Source organism: Ascidia mentula, chromosome 7, assembly GCF_947561715.1.
Source record: "Ascidia mentula chromosome 7, kaAscMent1.1, whole genome shotgun sequence".
Lineage (NCBI taxonomy): Eukaryota > Metazoa > Chordata > Ascidiacea > Phlebobranchia > Ascidiidae > Ascidia > Ascidia mentula.
Genome location: NC_138572.1, coordinates 4,327,158 through 4,350,793, shown reverse-complemented (window position 1 = coordinate 4,350,793; position 23,636 = coordinate 4,327,158). Strand labels below are relative to the sequence as shown.

At 37.6% G+C, this 23,636-nt stretch overlaps 3 protein-coding genes across 3 annotated transcripts; all 3 read right to left on the bottom strand.

Annotated features, from left to right (window-relative positions):
* Nucleotides 1-987: 987 nt before the first annotated feature.
* LOC145909332 (uncharacterized) lies at nt 988-11,436 on the bottom strand. Its single transcript, XM_082996727.1, has 13 exons — nt 11,411-11,436; nt 11,128-11,201; nt 9,777-10,023; nt 8,657-8,739; nt 8,430-8,596; nt 8,168-8,303; nt 7,756-8,059; nt 3,513-3,677; nt 2,383-2,468; nt 2,148-2,314; nt 1,882-2,017; nt 1,470-1,773; nt 988-1,084 (listed from the first exon to the last, which is right to left on the bottom strand). Exons 1-13 carry the CDS (start codon nt 11,434-11,436, stop codon nt 1,075-1,077), a joined length of 1,905 nt encoding a protein of 634 aa, XP_082852853.1. The 3' UTR covers nt 988-1,074.
* Nucleotides 11,437-13,210: 1,774 nt separating this feature from the next.
* On the bottom strand, nt 13,211-22,886 carry LOC145909331 (uncharacterized). Its single transcript, XM_082996725.1, has 6 exons — nt 22,807-22,886; nt 22,579-22,745; nt 22,317-22,452; nt 22,042-22,208; nt 15,801-15,937; nt 13,211-13,310 (listed from the first exon to the last, which is right to left on the bottom strand). Exons 1-6 carry the CDS (start codon nt 22,871-22,873, stop codon nt 13,211-13,213), a joined length of 774 nt encoding a protein of 257 aa, XP_082852851.1. The 5' UTR covers nt 22,874-22,886.
* LOC145908100 (sterile alpha motif domain-containing protein 3-like) lies at nt 16,246-18,577 on the bottom strand. The gene is made up of 8 exons (XM_082995286.1): nt 18,379-18,577; nt 17,884-18,124; nt 17,557-17,647; nt 17,359-17,493; nt 17,098-17,292; nt 16,695-16,821; nt 16,551-16,627; nt 16,246-16,494 (listed from the first exon to the last, which is right to left on the bottom strand). The coding sequence occupies exons 1-8, from the start codon at nt 18,575-18,577 to the stop codon at nt 16,246-16,248; spliced, it is 1,314 nt and encodes a 437-aa protein (XP_082851412.1).
* Nucleotides 22,887-23,636: the final 750 nt, after the last annotated feature.

The following is a 23,636-nucleotide window of genomic DNA, read 5'->3' as shown; positions in this document are numbered from 1 at the left end:
TGGAAGTTACCTGGTACCTCCTAATCAGCAGTGAAAATTCCTTTAACGAAATAACCAAACTTCACGAAAACGACAAACTTTGCATCAAAGTCCACAAATTCCGCTATAACCCCACCTACGACCTGCGCTTAAACTTATTCTCGGAATCGGAACATATCACATTCAGGCCCTTGGATCAACTTGTCAGTCGTCAAACTCTTAGGGATGATGACGTCCTGTCGTACAGTTTCGGTTTAAAGCTTTCGGAGGGTTGCGATGGAGACTCGTTAAATGCTTTTCCTGTGGATTACACGGTTGTCCAAGAAAACGAGTTGGGCCAGAGGGAGAAAGTAAAGAATAGTTTTTACCTCAACTGGAATAAATCGGCATTTCAAAACGCGTGCAGGAGTAATGTATACAATGTGCAAGTAGGAAGTTCAGTTTAAAGTCAACTTGTAAATATCTCCATTTTATTCAAATCACGAAATAATGCACATGATATATTTGCTTAACAGGCTGCTATTCACATAATTCATTTGTGCCATCTAGACAAGATCAAAAAAAAGGTTAACAATGGACCAATAACTTTTGCTTTACTTTGTACATTGCTTTGTTTGTTTAAACGTGTATATGTCTAAATGCAAATACATTTTTATCCCTGTAAATCGGTAACGTTGTTACGCTTTTCTGTATCAGCTTACATACAAAGATGTGACAAAAGTAAATAAACACTCGTACATGTATATGTGTATGTGTATGTCTAGTATGTATGCGTTGCAATGCAATGAGGAAAGTAATTTTGGAGGGAAAAGTGAAGCAGTTGGGTTGGGATATAACATGTAGTGCAGTTTTTCAACAAAATTAATAAGATTTTTATTTCATGTTTCTAATATTTTTAGAAAATTATGCAATAACAATTATAACGGAACTACAATGCATGCTATTAGATTATAAAACCACAGGATTTGTTCGTTGAAGGCATAAAATGTTTATGTTGCCGTTCGAAATTTTTGATAAATTACTTGATAAATGAAATGGCGCAAGTTGTCAAAGCAAAATGTTGCTTCGCAATAAAAGTGGAGTCAATGGATTTCTTCAGTAAGTTCTGTAAAAGTAAAAACAAAAATATTACGACGCAGTAAAGTCCGTGATACTGGTGCTGTACAGCAACCACTAGTGGTACGCGACAGCCATCCTGGTGGCACTTAAAAACATTTAACAAAAATTTTTGCCGTGGACAAACTAACACAAACAAAATTCTAAAAATAATTAGAAATTATACATTGATATATGGTCCTTTAAAAAGTGTTACTTCACTCGATTGTGGCATGCTTTTTTAATGAAATGTATTTGTGGTCTTGTTGGGAACCACTGTTTTAATCCGATCAAGAAATCAAACGTCGGGAGTTTGAAACTAGCATACCATTAACGTTTGGAAACAATTCATCACAAAATTTTTGCCTTAATTTTTAACAAATTCTGTTACTTACGTGGTAACTTCAATGTCGATTCGGTAAACTTGGTTCGCCCAAGGTCCACCTTTTCCAGAATTGCCACAAGCACCGCTCGCACCATACTTCTTGTATGTGTGTACTGCGTCACGTGATCCAGCGCACCAACCACCGTGCTGCAACGCAATGACGTTGTGTCCTCTCGCGTGGGCGGCTTGCACACATTTAGCGATCGCTTCTTGGCGTTGTTGGTAAGGTCCGTCCAAAACTCGGTCCAATCCTTCTAGGGTGGGGATGGCGCGATTTCCAGTGTCCCGCCAACAACCCAAGTTGGTAAGTGACACTAATAAACCAAACATTAACGTCAATAAACCAATGAATTACACAGTTCCGAAGATAAGGCATAACTGGTGGTATATTCGTACTTTATTTTTTTTAACTATTTTCCTACCTCGTGAAATGCTGTCGATTTCGTAAACTTGATTTCCCCAAGGTCCACCTTCTCCGTCAGTTTTGCAAGTTGTGCTTGTTCCGTATTTCCTGTAAGTGCTTCTTGCTGTAGCAGAACTCGCACACCAACCTCCGTGCTGCCAAAGAATGCAATGTATTCCAATAGTTTATGAGTTCTGCGTATCAAACCTTGCTTGCAACTTTTGTGAGATTTTTATCCAAACAGCTATGGCACAATACTAACTGATGTCGTTGAAGGAAATATACCTGGACAGCGAATACGTCATCTCCATTGTTATGAGCGACTCTGGCACATTTTGCGATCGCATTCACTCTTGCTTGGTAACTTGCTCCATCAAGAATCGAATCTCCCTCTCTTGTAGGGATTGCTCTGTTTCCAGTGTCCTTCCAACATCCGAGATCGTTGAAGGTCACTTAAGCACAACAAAATTATTTGGCCATCCCCATGACAAGTAGATCATTTTTAACGATTTAAACTTACTTGGGTAGTAATTGGCTGCATTGCAACAAGCGACCACGGCAAGAAAAATCACAATTGAAATCTTCATGTCGTACAAAGATGAGTTTCTGAAAGCGGGGTAATGATAGTAAATTGTTTTAAAAAATGCTGAAAGCTCTGTCTAATAAATCGTTGCGATACAATAAAGTATATAATTATTATCCTACAACGGTTCGTATATTAATCTTTTTTTACGAATAAAACAATGCAACATTTGCATCTGTATGTTAGTAACAATTTACACGCCAGAATGAAAAAGCAACTTACTTTCAGTTTCTTTTGTTGTTTTCCTTTGCATTCAACACACTATTGATAATTTCGACCAAAACGTCTGCACCTTATATACCACCTCGAGGTTTTTTCCGCCGTCCGAACGATTTACGTCATCTACGTTAAATCTGCGTCAGATAGCCGCAGGGGCGTAAGATTCAATGACCAGTCGGCTGGCGGTCATCTGTTTAAAATTATTCAAACATGTTCAATATTAGTGCCGTGAACATTAAAGCCCTACAAAGGGGAAGAAGTTTTACCGCACATTATCTCTTATACCAGAGGAATTACGCTTGTAATGGGAAACTCCAGGCAAGAACATAATTGCTGAAAACCGCGATAACAATTCCGAGTAGCTGTGACTCACCTCACCACAGAATGTCAGTTTAGTGTGAATTGTTTTGCAGAAACTCCACACCAAATTTCCCGTTGCTGCTCAAAAAGATCCTTATGAATTACAGATAGATTATCCTTCGCACCTCTGTGGAAAAACAACAAAATTTCCACCTTTGTTCAAAAGTATCGATTATTCTCAGGTTTGCTTATCCATGAAAATTTTAATAGATTAAACACACAATACAAAGACGGTAAATGAACATATATTTTTAGGTCATTCACCAGTCCTTAATTTATGATGTGTTTCGTTGGTCAGAACGCATATTTTCTGCTTTTGAAAAAATCATTATTAAATAAAGCTTTTCAATTTGCATTAACCAACAATATGATAACAATGTACAAGTTATGTGACGCAAAAAACTGTCAAAGAAGACAAGTTTTTGCTCAATGTTTTCCACATAAATCAATATTTTCGCATTTTTTGCTGATAATAAAATGTTTTTTACTCGACACTTAAAATCTGAAAAACCTCTTGAAATCGGTGATTCATTCGAACAGTTGAACCGAGTTCGTCAGCGAATTGGGGCGACAATGCTGGGAAGTCTTGCTGAGTCATCACAGCGTACGTCACAATGGTTCTACCGTCTGAAAAATCCACTTCGTTAGCGCTACTGCAGAAAATATAAAGATAATGGGTACAATGTAATAAATATCCTAAACGAACTAATATTCTTAATGCAGCATCCAAAGGCGCTGTGGACAAAATGCATTATAACGGTTTAAGAAGTAATGCTGTGATATTTGATCAAATTTTGAACGGTAGCAGAGAAAAATGTTTGGCTTACGACAGAAAACAAGTGCAGTTCGTCCTTTCAAAGATGTCAGGAAATTGCATTTAAAATAGCTTAAAACTGCCCTAAAAAACACCAATACCGTTGCCCAAAAACATGATGTCCAAACGACTCACTTAAGGGGAAACTCCCACGTAAAGTTTGCTGACCAGAGGTCGATAGCCGGTGTTACCAATGACGTCATAACTTGTTTTTCATTTTTCGTCGAAATCGGATCAAACCAACGGCAAGTACCTGCTCGGCCTATAAAATGTGCGCCGACTCCTCTGCAAATCATACTCAACTCGTTTAACAAACGTACAACAAGAATATTCAGAGAGAAGCAAGAAAAAGATTGAAGGTATGTCTCAAGTTATAATTTCAAACTTTTTCCTCAACAATATAATGTAGTAATTGAATTTTTTATATTTTATTTATTGAGCGCAATAATATTGAGTGTTTCAATTCATGAAATTGTATTACAGAAGATGAATTCGATGATTTTTACCCTTTTGTGCATCTTTGTCGCAGCAAGTCATGCAGTCAAGTATTATCTAGGTATTGTAAACTTAGGTTAGGAAAATGCTGAGAGGGTTAAGAATTGTGCTTACCAATTGTGATTTTACTTTACAAGTTACCTTCAACGATCTCGGATGTTGGAAGGACACTGGAAACAGAGCAATCCCTACAAGAGAAGGAGATCCGATTCTTGATGGAGCAAGTTACCAAGCAAGAGTGAATGCGATCTCCAAATGTGCCAGAGTCGCTCACAACAATGGCGAAGACGTATTCGCTGTCCAGGTAGGTTTCCATTTCAAATTTTCTTTTATTATCTTCAAGGGATAATTACTAATTGTGATAAACTAAATAATAAACTGAAAAACAATCAACGACCTACCAACTAGATCAAATCTAAAATATTAATCATTATTTCGACATATGAACGAATGCCTGATAATATAAACTTTTCCATTTACAGCACGGAGGTTGGTGTGCGAGTTCATCCACAGCAAGAAGCACATACAGAAAATACGGAGCAAGCACAACTTGCAAAACTGACGGTGAAGGTGGACCTTGGGGAAATCAAGTTTACGAAATCGACAGCATTTCACAAGGTAGGAAAATGGTTAAAAAACATAAAGTACGAATATACCACCAGTTATCCCTTACCTTCGGAACTGTGTAATTCATTGGTTTATTGACGTTAATGTTTAATATATTAGTGTCACTTACCAACTTGGGTTGTTGGCGGGACTCTGGAGATCGCGCCATTCCCACCCTAGAAGGATTGGACCGAGTTCTTGACGGACCTTACCAACAACGCCAAGAAGCGATCGCTAAATGTGTGCAAGCCGCCCACGCGAGAGGATACAACGTCATTGCGTTGCAGCACGGTGGTTGGTGCGCTGGATCACGTGATGCAGTACACACATACAAGAAGTATGGATCGAGCTCCGCTTGTGGCAGTTCTGGAAAAGGTGGACCTTGGGCGAACCAAGTTTACCGAATCGACATTGAAGTTAACACGTAAGTGAATTTTGTATTGCGGGAGTATTGTACACAATTTTCCCGGCTTTTGAATAACACTGTTTTCTATTGTTTATCAAGACAAGCACATTAATAACGCCAAATTCGGTTAATAATATTTGACAACGCTTACGTTTATCTTTATTTTTTCAGAACATACTAAACCATTCCACGAGCGATTGGGACCCGGAATATCATCATATGTATCTATTGTGTGCTGTGTTGTTTCTTACGGCAATAAAATTAGAGCGAATGACTGTTTTGTGAGGTTGTTGCAAACTGAAATGCCAGCGGACACATTACGCAATACTGATGCTGTTAAGAAAGTTGTCTTTATTACTTTCTTTATTTTAACCTTCGCCATATGCTATTGTTACGGAATTCTTTCGGCAGCGCGGGAATTCAAACTACATGGGTAAAAAAGTATATTCGGAATGCCTGGACCCTAATTCGGAAATGCCTGGACCCTCCAATAACGGCTCGCCACTATAGCCAAAATACCTCACACTGGTTTCACTAAATGGGCGTCTGACTTGAATAAAACGTACTAATATTAAAAGCTACGATACAAAATACATAAAATCCCAACAAAAATCAATAAACCCTTCAGTACAAATTACTTGACAACATTCAACAACCACTGTACAGCACGACGCCCATCTCAAGACGAACGAGTCATTCACGCAGCTATACTTGCATTGGCCAATTAACCAATCAACCAATCAACGAACTGCACGTGAACCAATGGAGCGTAACGGGATGTGGCAAACATAGAAAAAAAATACTATAGTGCGGAAATAAAATACAAAGGGAAATTAGATGAAACGTGACTGCAGGAACCCGATAAAAAAAGAATATTGCAATGTGTTGTGTAAATATGTAGTGAAGAGTATTTCAAATAAACAACACAGATAATCAAAGAAAACACAAAGCGTTGGTACCATGTGTCGAATTCGAAACACTATTGACACCGCGCGATGAAACAGTAGACTTCTTGTATAAACTGTAAAGAATAAAAATTCCTGCACACAACACAGCCGGAATGCAAAGTTAATGTGAAAAGCTTACATAAAGATATACTGTTTTCGCAGCCATTTTAAATCGAATGCCTATAGCATGCGGTAAATGGTAGGTAACATCAAAGAAATAACTTGTCGGTATAGTTATGATAAGTGGCAGTTCAATAAAATAAATTAAGCAGTTCTACTTTGGTTTAACTGATTAGATTGTTGCCTGGCTAACAAACTAAGGAATAAGTGTGCTAATATTGGGATCTGCAGATAAGCGTATACACGCTCTTTCAACCTGCAAGGTATCATCAGTGCAGTTGGTTACTGTGGCACTGAGCTAAGCTATTAAACTAGCAGGCACACAGGTTTCCATGTTGTCGTGCTTAGGCCTAATATTGTAGTCTACAAAATATCATTGCCATCTTCATGAAAGGAAAACAGTCTTTGCCAACCATGGCTCCAAAAGTCGCATGGGGTCCTCAAACATTTTTTCACGGCTTTCAAGATCAGAAACGTTTGCAGAAAATGCAGGTCCCGAATTAAGGAACAGAGTATTTTTAGTTCATCCAGCTACAGGAAACTAAGTTGGTAAATTGCTGGGCCCAATGTGCGATTCAGTCGATATAGTTCAGTAGATGAGGTACATACATGCAAAGTTGTGTATTGTATTAAAGGGCAATCAATTTTGAATACTACAAAATTTAACAATAATGCAAGAAATTTTTAAAAAACTGGTATTTATTAATACTTTTTGAGTCACTTGAAAATGCATGAAACCAATTACTATCAGATTATACAATCGCAGATCATCAACGTGATTCGTTCTTTGGAGACATTACAAGTGTATAAAGGCGTTCGAAATCTCAATAAAGCGATGATAAAAAATGCACATTTTAAAGTTTTGTTAAATCGCTTCATAAGTGAAATGGTGCAAGTTGTCATAGCAAAACGTTTCTTCGCAATATAAGTGAAATCCATGAGTTTCTTCAGTAAGTTCTGCAAAAGTAAAAACAAAAATATTTTAACGCAGTAAAGTCACGATACGAGACTTACTAGTGGTACGCGTAAGGCATCACGGTGGCACTAAAAAAACATCAGACAAAAATGTTTGTTGTGGACAAACTCGCATATAAAAAAATGATTAGAAATCATACATTCAAATATGGTGCTTAAATCCTGCGACCAAGACAAAGTTTTAAAGGTGCTACTTCACTCGATTGTGACATGTTTTTCGTGAAATGCACTAGTGGTTTTGCAGCATCTTTGCAGGACTTTGATGTACGCGATACAATTTTTTTTGGGAACCATTCTTTAGATGCGATAAACATATCAAACGTCGGAGTTTTAAAATTTTCTTTTTTTCTTGAAGAGATTTTACTTACGTGGTAACTTCAATGTCGATTCGATAAACTTGGTTCGCCCACGGTCCTCCCTTTCCAGAATTGCCACAAGCAGTGCTCGAACCATACTTTTTGTATGTGTGCACTGCGTCACGTGATCCAGCGCACCAACCACCGTGCTGCAACGCAATGACGTTGTATCCTCTCGCGTGGGCGGCTTGCACACATTTAGCGATCGCTTCTTGGCGTTGTTGGTAAGGTCCATCCAAAACTCGGTCCAATCCTTCTAGGGTGGGAATGGCGCGATCTCCAGAGTCTCGCCAACAACCCAAGTTGGTAAGTGACACTAACATATCAAACATTAACGTCAATAAACTATTGAATTACACAGTTTCGAAAGTAAGGGATAACTGGTGGTATATTCGTACTTTAAGTTTTTTAACTATTTTCCTACCTCGTGAAATGCTGTCGATTTCGTAAACTTGATTTCCCCAAGGTCCACCTTCTCCGTCAGTTTTGCAAGCTGTGCTTCTTCCGTATTTTCTATATGTGCTTCTTGCTGTAGCAGAACTCGCACACCAACCTCCGTGCTGTAATTGAACGCAATGTTATCCCATAGTTTATGAGTTCTGCATATCAAACCTTGCAACTTTTGTGAGATTTTTATCTAAAAAGCTATCGCGCAATACTAACTGACGTCGTTAAAGGGCCTTTACCTGGACAGCGAATACGTCATCACCATTGTTGTGAGCGACTCTGGCACATTTTGCGATCGCATTCACTCTTGCTTGGTAACTTGCTCCATCAAGAATCGGATTTCCTTCTCTTGTAGGGATTGCTCTGTTTCCAGTGTCTTTCCAACATCCGAGATCGTTGAGAGTAACTTAAGCACAACAAAATTATTTGGCCATCCCTGTGACAAGCAGATTAATTTAACACTTACCTGGGTAGTATTTGACTGCTTTGCAACAAGCGACCACGGTAAAAAAAATTACAATTGAAATCTTCATTTCGTAAGATGAGTTTCTGAAAGCAGGGTAATGTTAGTAAATTGTTCAAAAAAAATGCTAGAAGCTTGGTCTAAATCAAGTATATAATATTATACTACAACGGTTTGTATATTAGTCTTATTTACGAATAAAACCATGCAACATTTGAATATACACGTTAGTAGCAATTTAACAATGAAACAGCAACATCATATTAGAAAACGTAACTTACTTTCAGTTTCTTCTTTTGTGGTCTTCTTTAAATTCAGCACACGATTGATGATTTTGACCAGAACGTCTGCACCTTATATACCAGTTCAAGGTGTTTTTTCCGGCGTCCGAACGATCTACGTCATCTACGTCAAATTTGCGTCAGATAGCCGCAGGTGCGTAAGATTCAATGACCAGTCGCCTAAAGGTCATTTGTTTAAAATTATACAAAGACGTTCAGTAATAATTTGGTGCCGTGACCATTGAAGCCCTACAAAGGGAAAGAAGTTTTACTGGAGGAATTACGTTTGGAATGGGAAACTCCAGGCAATAACATAATTGCTGAAAACTGCGATAACAATTCCGAGTAACTGTGACTCACCACAGAATGTCAGTTTAGTGTGAATTGTTTTGCAGCAACTCCACACCGAATTTATCGTTGCTGCTCAAAAAGATCCATATGAATTACAGATAGATTATCCCTCGCACCTCTGTGGAATAACAACAAAATTTCCACCTTTGTTCAAAAGTATGGATTATTGTCAGGTTTGCTTATCCATGAAAATTTTAATAGATTAAACACACATGACTGTTAAGAATACAAAGACGGTGAATGAACACATGCTTTTAGGTTATTCACCAGTCCTTAATTTATGATGTGTTTCGTTGGTCAGAACGCATATTTCCTGCTTTCAAAAACATACATTAGTAAATAAAAGCTTTTCAATTTGAATTAACCAACAATTTGATAACAATGTACAAGTTATGTGACGCAAAAACAGTCAGACAAGACAAGTTTTTGCAAAAAGTTATCAACACAAATCAATATTTTCGCATTTTTTGCTGATAATAAAATGTTTTTACTCAAGACTTAAAAACTGAAAAACCTCTTGAAATCGATGATTCATTCCAACAGTTAAATCGAGTTCAGCAGCGAATTGGGGCGACAATGCTGGGAAGTCTTGCTGAGTCATCACAGCGTACGTCACAGTGGTTCTATCGTCTAAAAAATCCACTTCTTCAGCGCTATTGCCGAAAGGGTGAAGATAATGGGTACAATGTAATAAATATCCTAAACGAACTAATATTCTTAATGCAGCATCCCAAGGCGCTGTGGACAAAATGCATTATAACAGTTTAGAAGTAATGCTGTGATATTGGATCAAATTTTGAATGGTAGCGGAGAAAAACGTTAGGCTTGCGACAGAAAACATCAAGTGCAGTTCGTCCTTCAAAAGATGTCAGGAAATTGCATTTAAAATAGCTTAAAACTGCCCCAAAGAACACCCATACCGTTGCCCCAAAACACGATGTCCAAACGACTCACTCAAGGGGAAACTCCCACGTAACGCATATTTTCCTGCTGTTGCGGGAGTATTGTACACAATTCTTCCCGGCTTTTGAATAACACTGTTTTCTATTGTTTATCAATACAAGCACATTGAATACAACAAGTTCGGTTAATAATATTTGACCACTCTTACCTTTATCTTTATTTTCATTCAGAACATACTAAAACATTCCACTGGCGATTGGAACCAGGAAAACCATCATATGTATTATGTGCTGTTTGTTTCTTACGGCAATAAAATTGGAGCGAATAACTGTTTTGTGAGGTTCTATTATTTCGACAGCGCGGGAATTGAGACTATTATGGTTTGAGCGGCGACCCCCTACCACCAAATACAACCCTGAGCCTCAAATAAGATCTGCACCCCAACGCTGCCTCCCTAATTCGGAAATGCCCGGACCCTACAATAACGGCTCGCCACTATAGCCAAAATACCTCACACTGATTTCACTAAATGGGCGTCAGACTTTAATAAAACGTACTAACATTAAAAGCTACGATACAAAATACATTAAATCCCAATAAAAATCAATAAACCCTTCGGTACAAAGTACTCGACAACATTCAACAACCACTGTACAGCACGACGCCCATCTCAAGACGAACGAGTCATTCACGCAGCACTACTAGCACTGACCAATCAACCAATTAACGAACTGCACGTGAACCAATGGAGCGTAACGGGATATGGCAAACATAGAAGACTGTAGTGCGGAAATAAAATACAAAGGGAAATTAGATAAAATGTGAGTGCAGGAAACCGATGAAAACAAAAGAATATTGCAATATGCTGTGCAAATACGTAATGAAGATTGCTTTAAATAAACAACACCGATAGTAAAAGAAAACACGAAGCGTTGGTACCATGTATCGTATTGGCAACACTATTGACACCGTGCGATGAAACATCAGTAGACATGGACTTCCACTTGGAGAATCTGTAAACAACAAACATTCCTGTACACAACACAGCCCGAATGCATAGTTAACGCGAAAAACCGTCATATTGATTTACTGCTTTTAAAGCCATTTTTAATGCCTCGCCTGTCTTGCCAATAAATCTTACCGTCATTAACTTTGTTTTTTTTTACATTATTGTGAAAGGTGTTATCGCGTAATTCCAACTGCCGCAGTTAAAAAAATCTACCTGGACGGTGAATACGTCGTCTCCATTTTTTGAGCGTCTCTGACAAATATTGCGATCGCATTCACTCTTGCTGTGTAAATTGCTTTAAGAATCGAATCTCCTTCTATGGTAGGGATTGTTCTGTTTCCAGTCTCTTTCCAACATTCGAGGTCGTTTAAACGTAACTTTATGCAAATAAACCTCTTGTTTTCTTTATACAGCACCCTCTCTTATTACTAATTAATCGTTCACCTCAACGAAATAACATGTCGAATAACACGTGGCGGTTCAATACAATATATTAAGCAATGCACGTGCAACTTGTTTATAAAAGAAATGCCAACCTGTACAACAAACACCGAAATGTAAAAGAAGTCTTAGAGGGGATACTACTCTATTGCATTGACTTGCGCAACACACGCATAAAAAATCCGGCAAAGATTTCGTCGCCTTAAAAATATTGTAATTGGGATTGTCCATTCAAAAACGTCCATTAAGTTAAATCTCAGTTATATTCGGCTGTCTGGTGACAGAACTTCTCAGTGAAATCTAAGTGTGATTTGATTGCCGCAAAAACGTGCAGAACAATTTTTAATATCGGCTGAAAACATGTCCCCAGTTATTAAGAATTTCAAACAAAAAAAAGCTTCACGAGTCTAAGAAGAACGATTTACAAAACAAAAGTAATATCAGGGACAATTTGAAGTAGTCGCATGCCTGGATGTTTTTGTGAAACTGTAAACGAATAAAATTGGTGGAAACTTCGAGTCGTTAAAATTTCTCGGAAAGCGATGAATCACGACGGGAGTGGACATGAATTTAGCAAGAAAAATTAGCAGTAACCCAAGAAGAAATAGCAGCAACTGAAGAATAACCAACAGCAACTGGGACAATAAGGCAATTAACACATGCCCTGTTTTCAGTCAACAAAAAAAGTGATATTCATAGCATCTATTGCAGTCACTTAAATTTTGTGTGAAATAAACTTTGTTATAACTTACATTAGACCGTCAGCGCAGAGTAGCCTGGACGTTAACCAAGTTAGGGCCACGCAAATTTGGGTTGCATTATTTCATCAACATATGTTTGTAAAATAAAGTGACAAGTTTCACGTTGCTCCTTGTTTGTCCAGCTTAAACCCGGTACTGTCCGTCCTACGGCTGGGAGGTTACCATGACATTCAAAATATCAAACGATCGAAAGTCGGAGTTTTCGATGACGCGTTAGGTTGTCATTAACTTTTTCGTCGAAACTCTAGCGGACATTGAGCAAAAGTACCTGGTCAGATTATAAATGTGTGTAGGTTCTCTCTGCAAATCATTCCTGACTTGTTCAGCAGATAAAAGTTATAACAAGAGAGTTTCGACAACAGCAAGAAATATCAAAGGTATGTCGAATGTTATAATTGCAAATTTGTTTTTGCTTTTTTGGAAGTCATGTTTGATTTAGGTGACATTTTGAATGTTTTACAGAAGATGAATTCGGTGATTTTTGCCCTTTTGTGCATCTTTGTCGTATCCACACAAGCAGTCAAGTATTATCCGGGTATGACCAACTTTTCCTATAGTTTACGTTTTAATTGTCCGAATTTAAATCAGGAATTAAACGCCAGATTGAAATGACAGATGTGAACATGTGAACATGATAATCAAACCATTAACGTTAAATGTTGTTGATATTGTACATAGTCACCATAAACGATCTCGGATGTTGGAAGGACACTGGAAACAGAGCAATCCCTACAAGAGAAGGAAATCCGATTCTTGATGGAGCAAGTTACACAGCAAGAGTAAATGCGATCGCAAAATGTGCCAGAGTCGCTCACAACAATGGCGATGACGTATTCGCTGTCCAGGTATAACGAAATCTATACAGACAACCGACTATAGTTAAAAAAAATAATTTCTTGCCGCTAAAACTGCTTAAGAAATAAGTGGACTATTTTTGCACCTTGAAGTAATTTTGTTTTTTTCTCATTACAGAACGGAGGTTGGTGTGCGAGTTCTGCTACAGCAAGAAGCACTTACAGGAAATACGGAAGAAGCACAACTTGCAAAACTGACGGAGAAGGTGGACCTTGGGGAAATCAAGTTTACGAAATCGGCAGCATTTCACGAGGTAGGAAAATAGTTTAAAAAAAAAATATGGATATATTACAAGTTATCCCTCACTTTCGGAACTGTGTAATTCATTGGTTTATTGACGTTAATATTTGATCTATTAGTGTCACTTACCAACTTGGGTTGTTGGCGGGACACTGGAAATCGCGCCATCCCCACCCTAGAAGGATTGGACCGAGTTCTAGACGGACCTTACCAACAACGCCAAGAAGCGATCGCTAAATGTGTGCAAGCCGCCCACGCGAAAGGATACAACGTCATTGCGTTGCAGCACGGTGGTTGGTGCGCTGGATCACGTGATGCAGTACACACATACAAGAAGTATGGTTCGAGCTCTGCTTGTGGCAGTTCTGGAAAAGGTGGACCTTGGGCGAACCAAGTTTACCGAATCGACATTGAAGTTAACACGTAAGTGAATTTTGTATTGCGGGAGTATTGTACACAATTCTTCCCGGCTTTTGAATAACACTGTTTTCTATTGTTTATCAATACAAGCACATTCAAAACGCCAAATTCGGTTAATAATATTTGACAACGCTTACGTTTATCTTTATTTTTTCAGAACATACTAAACCATTCCACTGGCGATTGGGACCCGGAATATCAATATATGCATCTATTGTGTGCTGTGTTGTTTGGTACGGCAATAAAATTAGAGCGAATAACTGTTTTGTGTGGTTGTTGCAAACTGAAATGCCAGCGGACACATTACGCAATACTGATGCTGTTAAGAAAGTTGTCTTTATTACTTTCTTTATTTTAACCTTCGCCATATGCTATTGTTACGGAATTCTCTCGGCAGCGCGGGAATTCAGCCTATATGGGTAAAAAAGTATGGGTTTGAGCAGCGTCCCCTTACCACCAAACACAACCCTAGAGCCTCAAATAAGATCTGTACCCCAACGCTACCTCCCTAATGCAGAAAAGGCTCGGACCTTGCAATAACGGCTCGCCACTATAGCCAAAATACCTCACACTGGTTTCATTAAATATGCGTCTGACTTTAATAAAACGTTCTAATATTAAAAGCTACGATACAAGATACATAAAATCCCAACAAACATTAATAAACCCTTCGGTAAAAATTACTCGACAACATTCAACCACCACTGTACAGCACGACGCCCATCTCAAGACTAGTCATTCACGCAGCACTACTTGCACTGACCAATTAACCAATAAACTAATCAACGAACTGCACGTGAACCAATGGAGCAAAACGGAATGTGGAAAACAAAGAAAAATACTATAGTGCGGAAATAAAATGCAAAGGGAAATTTGACAAAACGTGAGTGCAGGAAAGCGATGAAAACAAAAGAATATTGCAATGTGCTGTGCAAATATGTAATGAAAAGTGCTTCAAATAAACAACACAGATAATCAAAGAAAACACAAAGCGTTGGTACCATGTATCGTATTCGAAACACTATTGACACCGCGCGATGAAACAGAAGACTTCTTGTATAAACAGTAAGAACAAAAATTCCTGCACACAACACAGCCGGAATGCAAAGTTAATGCGAAAAGCTTACATAAAGACATACTGTTTTCCCAGCCATTTTAAATCGAATGCCTAGCATGCGGTAAATGGTAGGTCACCTCAAAGAAATAACTCGTCGGTATAGTTATGATACGTGGCAGTTCAATAAAATAAATTAAGAAGTTCTACTTTGGTTTAACTCTTTCAACCTGCAAGGTATCATCAGTGCAGCTGGTTACTGTGTTACTGTGGCACTGAGCTAAGCTAAACTAACAGGCACACAGGTTTCCATGTTGTCGTACCTAGGATTAATATTGTTGTCTGTGAAATATCATTGCCATCTTCATGAAAGGAAAATAGTCTTTGCCAACCATGGCTCCAAAAGTCGCATGGGGTCCTCAAACATTTTTTCACGGCTTTCAAGATCAGAAACGTTTGCAGAAAATGCAGGTCCCGAATTAAGGAACTGAGTATTTTTCGTTCATCCAGCTACAGGAAACTAAGTTGGTAAATTGCTGGGCCCAATGTGCGATTCAGTCGATATAGTTCAGTAGATGACGTACATACATGCAAAGTTGTGTATTGTATTAAAGGGCAATCAATTTTGAATACTACAAAATTTAACAATAATGCAAGAAATTTTGAAAAAACTGGTATTTATTAATACTTTTTGAGTCACTTGAAAATGCATGAAACCAATTACTATCAGATTATACAACCGCAGCAGATCATCAACGTGATTCGTTCTTTGGAGACATTACAACTGTATAAAGGCGTTCGAAATCTCAATAAAGCGATGATAAAAACTTACGTGGTAACTTCAATGTCGATTCGGTAAACTTGGTTCGCCCACGGTCCTCCCTTTCCAGAATTGCCACAAGCAGTGCTCGAACCATACTTCTTGTATGTGTGTACTGCGTCACGTGATCCAGCGCACCAACCACCGTGCTGCAACACTGTAAACGAAATTAGTGGAATTCACCACCACAATTGGTGGTCCACAAACTCCACGCATAGGGTGAAATTTACCACCCAAATTTTTATCCCACCCTCGGAGTTTCCACCCTTGCAGGTGTTAATTGACACCTGGCAGAGGAAATTCCACCCACTAGCTCGCTGCCTTCACCCACCAACTATGGTGGTTTCTCGATGTACTAGGTGTATTTGTCCACCATTGAAGGTGTGATATCAAAATAATACGAAATGTTTTGCCGCATTCACTACTCCCTTCACAACAAAAACAAATCGTTTGCCATCTAGAGCTTGTTTAATATACGTTGCACTGCAATATGGCGACTTTTCAATGGCAAATCGAGAATGCAGCAAAATAACTGATACGATTTGACCAGCTGTTTAGGAAAACAGACGTCAAAGATCCAGTAACTGGCCAGCAAAGCGGCAACTGCATGTAAGAGGTCAGGGGCAACACACAAGGCCTTCCCATCCACGTACACCTCGTACATGTCATCATGTATTTTAATATGTGGAAACATATTCTGATTAGTCTGCACAAAGAATACAATTAGGGCACTGGAAGAGAGGTAACATTTATATGTAATACCATGTTTGTGGTCACATAACTTTCCTTGTTTTCCCCAAACATTGTGGGCCATATTGACAAAATGTTTTCCAATTTGCCTAAAAGCATGGAAGACTGTAAAAAGAACAATCCCTGGGTATTTACGATAACTAAAAGTTTAGCTACCTGTTACTGGCATTAAACCATCACTTTTAGTGAGCCTTCCCAGCCTCTGCACAAGTTTATCATTAAATTTGTCCTTAAAGTTTTGTAGGATATTAATTTGTAAAATCATCTCAGCCTCCAACAGTACCTGCAAACAAAATTTTGTTTAAACTTTAGATGCAGGATTTACTTCTTGCAACCGACATTTCTATGATGCATTACACAAATTTATAGCTAGCAATTACTGTCATTATCATTACAACAATTTTGACCTACAACATTAAAGAATATAATTATGTTTTAAAAACAATACAATATATGGAAAATTTGGACATTAAATAAACGACAAGAATTAAATTCATTCTAACTTTTGGTAAAAGTAAAATGAGAAACTAATCACGTTCAGGTTTGGAATAGGGCATACCTGATTTATTTGAGACAAAACTGGAAATTGTTGGAGAACTTCCTGGCTTGAAACACCTTTTGAAATAAGTTCGCGTCGATATACGAATGACCTCTTGAATCGATCTACAATTATTTCAACATTTGGTGTTTCTTTCCTTAATTCCATTTTCATTACTTTTATGTGCAAGGCATTTGACTCTTCATCCTCGTATGTCTACAAAATAACAATCCATCATCAACACAACTGCTCTTAACATATTATAAAAACTGTTGTACATACTTCTTTAAATAATCTTTTGGGACCTTGCACTGACCTACACCCATATTTAGCTTTCATTGCAGCAACCTGTTCATCTGAATGTAGTGGCCTACGAATATCCTTGAACCTTTGCCGCAAACTTCCAATCCATGTGCCCTAATGCAAATGGCTGTTATTCACTTCAGTACTCTGCAAGTCTGAATATTAGTATATACTTACTATTGGATTGTTACTATTCTGATCTTTCAAAATAGGGTAAGTTTTCACCAGCTCAAGCAAAACTGATCTGACTTGCAATGGTGACGGATACCTGTTAAAAAGTAGACATTCCGTCGTAAAATCCATTTGGGGTTAGTATTTAAACCAGTGGTTTTCATTGTCGACCTGCACTTTAAGGGCTGGCAAAATTTCAAACCACTTTTACTGCTTGAGTTACATGAGCACTCGGCACCAAAACAAATCTATTTGTTGTAAAAAAATATATTATCTGATTTATAAAAATAATAACACAGTAAAGTGATTTAAACAAAAATGAACTAGACTTACATATTGTGTGGTGAAATCGAGTCACACATGAGTTGTACAATTTTGCTTCGGATTTTGTTGGAAATTTTTGAAGGGGATTTTTCTTCATTATCCAGGATATCAGTAATGTATTTGGGAAATTTTGGAAGCCTGTACGTAATAACCCAGCCATCAGTTTCAATTGTAACTGGACTGGTCGACTGAGATGATATTGACGATGAGGAACAAGATGGCGTTAAATTCTTCTCATTTGACAAATAATCTACAAAGAAACAGATAAAAATGTAAACATTATATGCATGCTAAACACTGCTCTTCACCAACCAATCAGATTAAATTAAAAAACACTGAAATTTCCGACAAAGTTAGTCGTTAATTACCAAAAAACAAGTTTCACAACACACTACCTTTTGCATCTTGGGAAACCAGTTCACAACCAAGAAAAAAAATATTTTTACTGAGATACTGTTCTGCTATGCAATGTTTATTTTACAATTAGAGCAGCTGTGCAATTACCTTTTAGCAGAATTTTTCCAGTGTCTGGCAAATCCATCGGGGAATCTACATCTACCCAATCATCAAATGTGCTTGAATATATTTGCATGCCAAAAGGTCTTTTAATTTGAAATTCTGTTTCAATTGTGCTGGTAAATTCAAGCTTTGAGGCACAAGTTATAACCTTTTTTCTTCCACCACATGTAATATGAAACTCCATAGTCTACAAACAAACAATAAAATGGTCATTCCACGTCAAATCTGACATAGAATGACCAAAAACAAAACCACAAACCGTTTTAATGCCTTTAAAGGCTATGTTACTTTTCACATTAATCTTAACTTCTTGACTGTAAATGCACCATTAAACCATATCCAGGCAATAAATCTACGATAATTTAGCAAACATTTCAAAGCAATTTATGGCGCAAGCGGACAAAATGTTTTGTTTCAATACGGTACAAGTCGAGTGCATGATGCAGTATTTCAGATGGGTTTAGAAATAACATGTCATTGGTAACATGTACTTCATAACTCTGAAGATGTATATTAAAGCAATAAGTTCTCAGAAATTCACAACAAAAAAATATTGTTTCATTCACAAACAAAATATTACAAATTTTAGCAAATATTGGTTCATCATCAATTACATCCACTACACATACATTATCAACTTGAAAGTTATAGCCTTTTTAGAGAAACTCTACTTGCGGTAAAATACTGAAACGAGTGGATATTTTTGTGCAATCCTTGAAGGTAATCTCTGATGTAGTTTGGCAAGCATTGAAAGAGAACTGTGCGTTTATTACTTGTATCAGTTGTTGTATGTAAACCATAAACTCCACTTTGTTCCCAACATTTCAGCATTTGTATACGATTTGCTACAGTGTGAGATATATTTTTGAAGTTGTGAGACTTTGTTGCAATTGCTTTGATTTTCCTGTGGAATGACTCGAACCTCATGCACCAAACATGACGAAGAGGTCCAAACTTTCGAATTAAACTGGAATAGTGGTGCAAAAAGTGGAACTTAGGACCCACAATTTCTGGTTGCAAGCGAACACAGAGCGAAAGAAACATACAAATTAAATGTTCCAAATGACTTATCCATTCAAACTTCAACTGTGGTGCTAGAACAATTTCAAGAACTTGAGACAGCAAAATGTACAGTTCCCAATAATCATTATTTGATGGGATCTTCTTTCCTAGTATCAGTGGTAAAATTCTGAAGAAACACCAGTTTTCACTTGCAGTCAATTTTATTTTGCCATCACTTTGTACAACATCATTGGGCAGAGTTCTAGGTTTATTGTTCCTGTCAGACTGACCAAATGCAAACTGGCGAATTAAACAGTTGATTGTGTTAATACTACAAAGTTTTGAACTTGAGAAATATTTAAAAATAGCTTTTAAAGTGGTTGGGACAACTCCTTCTAAACAGTCATGCATCACATCTGGAGGAAGAGATGTAACAGCATGAAAACCAATTAGTTCATTAAATGGACAAACTGAGCGAACACCATACGCTTGCATTAATGTTGGATCTTTTTGGACATCAGCCACTTGAGAATCGTGGTCAAAAACATTCCGCATTGTACAACTGTTTGATGAAATTTTGGCCTTTATTTGTGTGTAACTGCACATGCAAAATCTACAAATACGCCCTCTGCTGAAACATCTGTTAAATCCTCCTATATCATGAGCTGCCAAGTTGTCTGCTGACAAAACGGCAATGGATCCAAAAACTTTGTGTTGCAACAATTCAGTACCGGTGTTGGTTACAACCCACAATCCTTCATGTTCAAGAATTTTTAAATCATGAACAAGTGGAGAAAGCAATTCTTGATAGCCAAACTCAACAATGTATGAAGAGTTTACCACTAAAGCGAGAAACACACTTTGAAGTGAAGAAAGATGTTTAGTCCCTATATTACCAATGTTAAAATAAAAGCACAACAACTTATTTTTCTTCTTAGATGAGCCCAAAGGGTTACACAATTCTAACTCATCACAATACAGATGTATCCTAAGATATGATTGATTGCCTTTGAAGTAATTGTGTTCTTTAAAGTACAATCCAGAAGTAAAATCGTTTAAAATGTCATCACTTTTTTGAGATAATGAATTCACTTGCTCCATTACATCATTATGTTTAAGATATTGCTTTATTGTGTGCAAAATTGGAACATACTGATAGGATTTCGAACCCGGCAACTCAATTTTTACTGAATTTACAAGTCCCAAACGTTTGCAGTAGTCCATAAAAACACCCGCACAAGACAACTTATCCCAGACTGTGGACAAAAAATCAGCATCCTCCAGGTATTTATGATATTCTTCAGTAGATGAGGAAGAACTGTGCACATAAAGAAGATCTTTGTGAAACGAAGAAAACAAGGTGATAATATTATCCATGATATTCGCGAAAACGCTTTTTGGGAGTACATGCTTTTCCCGCATTTCAAGCATTATCCTTACAAAATTTTCAATAAATTTGGATTCGGTACTTGGAATATATTGGCAAACATCAAGTAAACTCTCGGACGGGTCGGAAACTTCGACAGAATTAGTTTCCATGCATTGGTGTTCCGAGCATACCGATTGGAGAAACACATTTCCGTGAGCTCTGTCAAGGTGTTTTTCATAACTACGTATGGAAGAATACTTTCTTGAGCAGTAGTTTATTTTACAGACAAGTGGAAGAGTAGAAACATGGTAGTGGTCACATCTTAAATGTTGAAGCAGTAGTTTTTTTGAAATACAAGTAAAGCAACAGTCATCTTGTGGACATACAACCCCAACTTCCATCATGAGCAAGTTATTAACAGTAAATTTCAAATTTCACCAAGCAACTAATCTACATGACATTTTAATTATTAGTAAAACAATCGCCAAAAATCGTTAGTAGTTGTAAATTTTCCTTTTACAACAACTAACAATATGGCGGGGATGACTTGAACAAAGCAAGCACTTCACACCACAACAAAAGTTTTTAACTTATGTTTAGAAAAATTTCAATTAGTATAAACCTTACATAAACAATTACAATACCGCACCTGCAATAAGCTCACTTCTTCGCATCCCAAAACATAAGAGATCACAAACGTGACTTCTGCGGTAATCACCGAACACGCTTCGTACGTCATAATAAAACAAACATGCCCCTGATTTTGAGCCTCGTTGATCCCAAAACGTGTGCAACTAAAGGTTAAATAGATTCTGTAGGGGTTTCTGATTTGCAAGAATAATTGATTATTCTGCGGCAACAATAAAAAGTAAACAAAGAAAAATACTAGATAATTTAACTAATTACTACAAACACACTTACCAAACTTGGACAGGAAACAAATAAACTTTCGTATGGTTTCCGCAAGTAGACCCGTAAATCAAGATAAGTTTGTAAGTAAACTGGATAATCATTTATATGTCGAAAATAACATTTAGTTGAGATATTTGAGCGATGCGTCAATGATAACAAATCTAAATTGTATCCCAGAACAAAAGGGATTTCGCAAATCACACCCTATTCAAAATAAGGTGACATTTGCACACCCAAGCACTACCTGGGTGTAATAAAACACCATTTTAAGTGGAAAATAACACCTTTTTTGGAAAACACCCATAACAGTGGTGATTTCCACCATTTTATTTTTCCACCCTCTGTTTTCCACCATTTGAGTTTACAGTGAACGCAATGACGTTGTATCCTCTCGCGTGGGCGGCTTGCACACATTTAGCGATCGCTTCTTGGCGTTGTTGGTAAGGTCCATCCAAAACTCGGTCCAATCCTTCTAGGGTGGGAATGGCGCGATCTCCAGAGTCTCGCCAACAACCCAAGTTGGTAAGTGACACTAACATATCAAACATTAACGTCAATAAACTATTGAATTACACAGTTTCGAAAGTAAGGGATAACTGGTGGTATATTCGTACTTTAAGTTTTTTAACTATTTTCCTACCTCGTGAAATGCTGGCGATTTCGTAAACTTGATTTCCCCAAGGTCCACCTTCTCCGTCAGTTTTGCAAGTTGTGCTTGCTCCGTATTTTCTATAAGTGCTTCTTGCTGTGGATGAACTTGCACACCAACCTCCGTGCTGCAAAAGAACGCAATGCTTTCCCATAGTTTATGAGTTCTGCATATCAAACCTTCACACTTTTGTGAGATTTTTGTCCAAACAGCTATGGCGCAATACTAACTGACGTCGTTAAAGTGTCTTTACCTGGACAGCGAATACGTCATCACCATTGTTGTGAGCGACTCTGGCACATTTTGCGATCGCATTTACTCTTGCTTGGTAACTTGCTCCATCAAGAATCGGATTTCCTTCTCTTGTAGGGATTGCTCTGTTTCCAGTGTCCTTCCAACATCCGAGATCGTTGAGAGCAACTTAAGCACAACAAAATTATTTGGCCATCTCTGTGACAAGCAGATTAATTTTAACACTTACCTGGGTAGTATTTGACTGCTTTGCAACAAGCGACCACGGCAAGAATAATTACAATTGAAATCTTCATTTCGTACAAAGATGAGTTTCTGAAAGCAGGGTAATGTTAGTAAATCGTTTAAAAAATGCTAGAAGCTTGGTCTAAATCAAGTATATAATATTATACTACAACGGTTTGTATATTAGTCTTATTTACGAATAAAACCATGCAACATTTGAATCTACACGTTAGTAACAATTTAAACAGCGGAATGAAACAGCAACATAATATTAGAAAACGTAACTTACTTTGTTTCTTCTTTTGTGGGTTTTCTTTAAATTCAACACACGATTGATGATTTCGACCAGAGCGTCTGCACCTTATATACCAGTTCAAGGTGTTTTTTCCGGCGTCCGAACGATCTACGTCATCTACGTCAAATTTGCGTCAGATAGCCGCAGGTGCGTAAGATTCAATGACCAGTCGCCTGAAGGTCATTTGTTTAAAATTATTCAAACATGTTCAATATTGGTGCCGTGAACATTAAAGCCCTACAAAGGGAAAGAAGTTTTACCGCACATTATCTCTTTTACCAGAGGAATTACGCTTGTAATGGGAAACTCCAGGCAAGAACATAATTGCTGAAAACCGCGATAACAATTCCGAGTAGCTGTAACTCACCACAGAATGTCAGTTTAGTGTGAATTGTTTTGCAGCAACTCCACAGCAAATTTCCTGTTGCTGCTCAAAAAGATCCATATGAATTACAGATTATCCCTCGCACCTCTGTGGAAAAACAACAAAATTTCCACCTTTTATTGTATGTTTGGATTATTCTGATCTTTGCTTATCC